The 7629-nt window shown below is 35.1% G+C and overlaps 1 protein-coding gene across 2 annotated transcripts; it reads right to left on the bottom strand.

The window, feature by feature from the left end:
• Window positions 1-322: 322 nt before the first annotated feature.
• LOC144558163 (bZIP transcription factor TGA10-like) lies at window positions 323-7193 on the bottom strand. Of its 2 annotated transcripts, none has more exons than XM_078306924.1 (12): window positions 6857-7193; window positions 6110-6210; window positions 5370-5425; window positions 5154-5288; window positions 4983-5045; window positions 4824-4883; window positions 4636-4713; window positions 4465-4537; window positions 4282-4358; window positions 3994-4188; window positions 2402-2641; window positions 323-970 (listed from the first exon to the last, which is right to left on the bottom strand). In XM_078306924.1, exons 1-12 carry the CDS (start codon window positions 6970-6972, stop codon window positions 821-823), a joined length of 1344 nt encoding a protein of 447 aa, XP_078163050.1. In that variant the 5' UTR covers window positions 6973-7193; the 3' UTR covers window positions 323-820. The 2 variants fall into 2 exon arrangements, with proteins under 2 accessions (XP_078163050.1, XP_078163051.1); XM_078306925.1 differs by having other exon boundaries at window positions 4282-4352.
• Between the last annotated feature and the right edge of the window lie 436 nt (window positions 7194-7629).

Genomic DNA, 7629 nt, shown 5'->3' with positions numbered 1-7629 from the left:
CAATTACGACCATACATATATATTATGCAAGTTCAAATTTCAATGACCATACATGTATTTTCACATATTATGCATTTTTTGTTCATCTTATCTAAAATTTCTAGTTTCGCTCCTGACTTTATCTACCTAATTAAAAAAATCTAAATCATTTATATCCTAATTTAAGCCGTAGGGATAATCGATTAAAGGTCGTACAGGAAATTAAGTTAACGAAGATGTATATAATTAATTATTAAGGATTGACACCTAGGAAATGTAAAATTTTCTTGAGACAACTAGGCACATAATATTGCTAGGTAACCACTAACGACACTTACACATTAAGTACTTGCATTTAACTGAAGCATCTATACCGAGAGGTATGACGCAATACTGTTCACTCCTTAACACCTTGCCATCATTCTAAAAACTCCATGCAAGGTCTTAAATTGCCACGTGGAGATCTAAACATTTAAAGTTACTAAGAAAGAAAAAAAAACGTAAAAGAAAGTGGCATGTTTCCATGATCTTTTCATAGCCTTCAAATCTCCTTACCACAGACCACCAGATATTACCTTCCTTTCCTCCATTACTGTCTTTCTAGTCAGAACAAGCTATAGAAATATAGAGAAAAAGGTATACCGTACACAACTATTATGCCTTTCTGATCAAGCATTTCTCTACTTTATGTACACATACACTTCTCCATACTACTTTAATGAATGAGCTTTGGAGTACAGTGGTGAGATACGACTTTTTTTTTTCAACATTCTTCAAAATTTCTTCAACTTCTCCTTGCGTTCTTTTGCATGGTATATATAGTGGTCTATAAATAATTAGGTTACTCTTGCCTCGGTCTGGTAAGCCAGAGTGAGCTCAAAGCACGAAGTCGGTGGAAGTACTCAGCAATGGCTAAGAGGCAGCGTGCCATCTGACGGCTCGTCAAAAGCTGATGCAGCCGATGCAGAGTCTGGTGCCTCAGGTTATCTGCCTGTAAGCATAAGATTTTATTAGAAATTGGAATCTTACAAATACTTTTGTAGTTCATGAATTTTAGAAATTTAACAGATAGGTCTGCTTCTTCTCTATTTTTTTTCTTTGTTATTTGTTATTTTTTTACTTGTGAGGGATCACATATGAATGAGCTTGTTAGCTTTCTGGTTTTGTAGGAAGAAAGTGACAAACTTATATTTAAATTGAGAGCACAGAAGCTAATGCAAGATTTATTGGATTAATGAGCTTTTCTCGTGTGCTGGGCTTTTAATTAATGGGCTTAACCAGTAGAGCCCACTTACTCAGGAATCTTTGGATGAATGTTAAATGTCTTGTTGACTTTCTTTGAACTGATTTCCTTACACTTCAAATGTTCGAAGTTAAAAAAAAATCTTATCAAAATAATTTTATTCGACATAGGAACTAGGGTTGTGTGGTCCTTATGTATGTAAATATAGCGCAAACTAATCAAAATATAAGCTAGGCCTTTCCAGGACAACATAGTTAATTAATTAGTTGACAATATGATATGTTGTACATATAGGTAGACCTACCTCATATAGTAATAGCCTAATCTCTTATAGCCAAACAATATTTATAGTGAAACTTGCTTTCAGTTAATTAATTAGCATATTCTATAGCAAATGTACACTAAAACGCTATGCTGTCTGTGATATGCTTTCCTCAGATTGCGACAGTGGATTTCTTAATAGTACTATACAAAGTAAACTCCAATTAGTTGATTTTTTTTGTCAACTAATCCATATCTTAATTGTCTTCTTGTATTTGTTAAATCATATCTTGTGGGGCCCCGTTGTTTTCAAATTAGGTGCACAGAGATATACTAGTTCCTCAACTACCAGAAGAATAATTCTTAATTATGAGATAACTAATCCATTGATAGGATTCTTTTTAGGGTTAATTAGTACTATATAATATGTCAATGTCAATGCATAGGTCCAACCATGCATAACACAATGAATACATGCAAATTTTTTGGGGACCCATGTAGAGTTATTTGTTTAGACCATTTTTTAATTCTTTAAATTTTTGGTACAATATTTTTGTTAATCTTAGCTAGACCTAATCAAATATGAACCATTAGCGTACAAGTTTAAATAATTTGAAGCTGTTTGAAATGATCTATCTTAATTAGAAACTAATTTGTTAATTTACCGAAGTCTAGTCAAGGTTCTTTATATCAATACGAAAATTTTTAGGAGTAATTCCAAAACGTTAACACAACACTTGTTGTCTTGATTATTTTCATGAGAAAACAAATTAAACTACCTGTTGTAATCATTAGATGGTTAGCAGTATACCAGAAGTCCAGAACTTGTACTCTTAGAGCGGGGAGTGCATGCAGTTAACATTAAGTTAAAAACAAGAGGACGAGAGAGGAATAAAAAAGTTAAGTTTAATTTCTTACTTGTCTAACAAAGCCTTCTAGGTTAGCAAGCTTGTTCATGGCAATTGCCATCTGGCCCATATAGTTCGCCATGTTGGAAGGACAGCTCAATGCGTCCGAGGCGATGGTGTCTGAAAGTGATTGGTTGAGGGCTTCGAGCCCTTGGCTGAGAGCTTCTTCTGTCTCTTGTGTCGATTGTTGCAACCCACATACTGCAAGCAATTGTTGCTCTGTCAAGGGCTCCATGTGGTGTAACAACATCTGTCACATTAAAACTAATATCTTGGTCACAGTATATATATACCATCCTTATCAAAATTATGTGAATTTGTAATTATCTTCTCAAAAGAGATTTGTTTTTTCTTATGATCCATGGCCTGTGTCTTGAAAAGGGAGAAATATATATATGTATATACTTTTTTTGAAGTTTATATATGTATATACTTAACAAAGAGAAAAGTACATCAAGCAAACAAGTCGCAGGAAAGTTTAGTATTTGGGAGCTTCATGCTTACACGACTCAGGTGGAAACCAATTTACCAATGGACTTGCTTCGATCTCTTAATTTGTTAAGTGGAAGCTAATGCAACTTAATTTATAAAATATTTGATGGCTTGGTCATATATTCACACCTTGTATAAGGAAGAGAATAATAACTTGCCTATAAGCATCTGTTATGCCCATACTGTGGACTTCTCAAAAGTACTTAACACTTCTAAATGAATAGAGATAAACCTTTTTTTTTACCATGGTTTGTTACTAATATATATAGCTGTACATGTAAGCAGTAATTAAGTATATATATATCCAATAACGAGTAGAACTAGGGTGCTCTTAAGCTCACCAAAGTTTTGGTGAGCTTAACTCTAAAACTTATCAAATCGATTTCAAATGACGAATCCGAACCGTTGAAACCCACCTACCTTACGTGTGATGCATCTACATGTGAAATTTTTAAACATCCGAATTAATTTAGTATAAAGTCAAGCGGTCAAAATTAGAAGGTTAATAAATTAATTTTAGTGCATTCATTTTTGAACGTTTTTTGACCGCTTGACTTTATACTAAATTAATTTAAATGTTTAAAAATTTCACATGTAGATGCATCACACGTAAGGTAGGCGGGTTTCAACGGTTCGGATTCATCATTTGAAATCGATTTAATAAGTTTTAGAGTTAAGCTCACCAAAACTTTGGTGAGCTTAAGAGCACCCTAGTTCTACTCTCCAATAACATATATTGTATTATTGTCTATTATTTATCTAGGTACAATATTCTATATGCATGTCTGAAATATACTTTTTTTGCGTGGCTTTATTTTGGTTAGCATGTCACTGTTGTTAGTTGTTGCTCTTCTGTTAGGATGCCATTATGCCAATGAGGTAATGACTACTATTACATAATCTTGCAGTGCGGTTATAATTTTCGTTTTAAAATTTGGCATTTTTCATTCTCATCTGAATCTACCTGCATTGATCCTGATGTTGTAGTAATTAAATAACTATGCTAAAGCATGAGAACTCAATAAAATATGTCTTGATTAAGTAATAGATATCCCAGCTAGGTATAGACCCACTTAGTGTTAGGGTTTGAATAGAAGCAACTAAGTAAACCTTTATAAGGTCTGATGGACGAAAACCACCTAGCCACATGAAGCAACGCTCGGCGGGAGTCATCCAAATGCCAGAGATCAAATGAAAAACATCAGTTTTTGCGGCGAGACTCCTGATACCTGTCATCTCATCATAATGCGCCACACAGTTGGCCACAAACATCTGCAGCTCGTTGTCTGGCATGTGCTGCTGCACCTGATCAGTAAGACCATTAGTTTGTTCAGAAAATTTTATTAGAACAGATTTATTGAAAAGACGATCATGTGGTCTTCTTCTTTTCAGACTTACTGCACTGCGCAGCTCACACATCAGCCGGTGGTGCTCCTCCAGCCAACGTGCATACTCCATGTCGAACATTGCTGCTTCTAAAATAAAATTAACAAAAGTTATTCCTGATAATAGAAATGATATAGATGAGAGTACGTACATTAATTTAAATGAACCATAGCTTTAGCATGGTTCATTAATTACCTGAGCTCATGCCGTCCAGGCCAACAGGAATGCCTTGTTCATTGACAAGGGCTCCGCCACCGAAGCACATGCCCTACGTTGCATAAGTAACAAACTAATTGAATTTTTGCCCTATAAAGTTCTCATAGCTTAATTTAAGAACTTAAAACATGCATTGGTGCAACTTAGTACCTGGTTTCTCACTCTCTGCAGCTCTTGTTCTAGCTGAGCTAGTTTTATCCTACTTGACTCCAGTTGTTGGATATAAGCCTTCAATGTAAAACAAAGAAATGAAATCTCATTTAAACAATTTATGCACATGTATATATGTGATTTCATATTATGAACCTGGTTCATGATTATGAAGAAGAACATCATACCTTCTTTCTCAACCTACTCTTCCTAGCCGCCTCTCTATTTTGTGCTAGTCTTCTTAATGTCTGAAAAAGAAAACAAATGTCAGATATAAAAAACCATAAGGGTTCCAGGAAATTGGGGCCAAATTAATATAACAAAGTCTGGTCCTAAATGCATATTACCTTTGGGTCCGTTGTCCTTGGGCCATCTGAGGTTGATAATCCCTTTTTACTGTTTCCTTCTTTCTACATTCACAACAAAAGAGTTTAATTTAAGAGCCAACCTATATCGAGAGGGAGATATGTGTGTGTGTGTGTGTGTGTGTGGAGAGAGAGAGAGAGAGAAAGGCTTACCTTAACAATTGCTTTGGCATCCTTCCCAGGCTCTGTTAAGGCGTCAGTTCTAGGGTTAGCAAGCTCCATGGATGTTCCCTCTTGTGATCTTTTATTGGAACCACTAGTTATTGAATTTAGCATCCCAATCTCAACCTACAAGTACCAATATCAGAATATTTTCGAGTAGGAGTTTGAGAAGGAAATCAATACAATCATATATTTGCAATTATGTACCTTGTTTGGAGATGGATGGAGATGCATAGGCTGAGAAGGGAAAATGTTCAATGTCTCTGCAATAAACATAAATTTTTATTGAAGTTGTCTAGCTACTTCTCTCTTTATGTAGTATAAAATAAAATACACAACCATTGTCCAGACAGAATCATGAGTACTTAAAACTAAATATCTGTGTGTGTATCTTCAGTCAGAAAAAGATGGAAGGGGAAAAGGAGCCAAAGAATTTTTGTTGTTTTTTCTGTTTATATCTTGGGTTTGTTTTATTGAAACAGTGAGACTGGGATATGGGGCCAAGGACTCAAGGAGAATAAAGAAGAAGAGAAAACGGGAAAGGAAAGAGGTGTCAGAAATCTATAAGGACACCATGCAGTCTCCATATTTTGCAAGGGAATCATGAGCAGTTTGTTAGGGGTCACAATCTACCTCAGAGAAAAATAAAACAGAAAAACCAAAAAGAAATAAAAGAAACAAAACAAAGCTTGAAATCTTTTTCAAACTGATCGGCGAGAAATCTGGTCAAATATAGTACAGAGCGATCTGTTGGCAGCACAAAACAGGCTTTATTCTCTGAAGAAGAATCTCTCTCTCAGAGCAAAAATAGACTCATGGACAAAGTAAACTTTTTGCATAGTCAGTTTGGTTTTGTATCAAGAAAGGAAAAAAAAACCTAAACGATTGATCTTTTCCAAGCGTAATTAGTAAAGAAGGTTAGTCAAGAAAGAATTAATTGAACTCACGCCTTTGCTCCTGAGAAGTGCTGTTCTGGCCATCTAAGTACATGTACAAAGCCTGGTCTAGCTCCGATCCCAGGTCATAATTGCCTCCGCTCTCTTTACTCCTATTATTACATGAAAAGTGAAAGCATGTTATTAATCAGTGCTGTATAATTTATGTTATTTAATTAAATAATCAAGGATATGTTAGGTTTTCATGGCAGGTATCAAGCCTATTTCAAGTATTGTTTAACACAAATTTGGTATTTGAAGTCAAGGATCAAACTTTATTTATTATAAGCATTTCATGATTGGAAGAAGCTGTTGTACTTGTTTATCGTCTTAATCATAAGTGCATGGTTATAAGTTACAATTCTGGCTCGATTTCATTTTTTTTTTTTTTTTTTTTTTTTCAAGGTTGGAAGCTTAAGCTCCAACAGATTGATTGATAATGAAAAAAGGATTACAAGTTCCTAATTCTAATTTACACGCATATGTTAACTCAGGCTCAATTTCATCGTTAAGTATATAACTGTGTATTACTAACAAGTGGGATTTATTCAATGAAATTGCACCGAATAAAGAATACAGAAAAAAGAAGAAAGAAACGGAAAACAATTCCTTCTTTTCATCAAGCCACTGTACATAAAAAGGAAAACGAGAATAAAATCGAGATGTAAATTACTCATAAAATGATAAAATAAAGTAACCAAAATTGTAGAAAATTATTCAGTTAAACAAAATTGGAGAGAGATATGATAGGATCAGTACATGAAGCTAGCATGCAAGGAAGAAGAGGAGGAAGATGAAGGGTTGTGATGCATCATCCCAAATGAAATCTGCTGCTCTTGCAGTGGTTGCTTTGCTCGATGGTTTGAACTCCCCATCCTCTCTCTCCTTCTCTTGAAACCTTGGCAGCAGCTGCCAAGTACTCTCTCTCTTCCTACCTCTCTGTCTCTCTCTTTCTTCTTTCCTTTCTTGGTCCTTTCTCTCTGTCGCTCTCTCTCTCTCAGGTCCGCACAAAAGAGAAACCTGTTTTATTTCTTCTTCATGCCCCTCTCTCTCTCTCTCTCTAAAGATGGGACATTAAATGGAAGAAACCAACTTCAGTTCCATCACCAAGCCAAACGATATAAAAACAGCCGACTTTTTTCTTTGTTCTCTCTTTAATAATTCTTTTCTCCTATTTTTCTCTCCTGTTGTATTTTTCTAATTGTCACCGTGAATTGTGAAGAAGGAAGACTTTACAAACGTAAGAGGTACCGAGAGGGGCTTGTTTGATGAACAAATACAAGTTCAGGGAGCAGGTCAAAAAGTTTAATTATTTTCTTTTCCTCCATTTTAGACAACGGGAGAAGCCTTGATCCCTGGAAACTTATATGTTTCTGCTGCCAATAAAATGGAGAAGAAAGATGCATGCATTATAAAGGACTGTTTGACTGCGAAGGAGAGAGGAAGCTTATACAGTTATACCGACACAGCTCAATTGAAAAAAGACATGATATAGGCGGTTCCGGACACATTAAAATAAATGTGTTTACTGG

Source organism: Carex rostrata, chromosome 8 (genome assembly GCF_964058835.1).
Source record: "Carex rostrata chromosome 8, lpCarRost1.2, whole genome shotgun sequence".
NCBI lineage: Eukaryota > Viridiplantae > Streptophyta > Magnoliopsida > Poales > Cyperaceae > Carex > Carex rostrata.
Note: the sequence above shows the minus strand (reverse complement) of the source record. Positions and strands in the feature narration are given on the sequence as shown.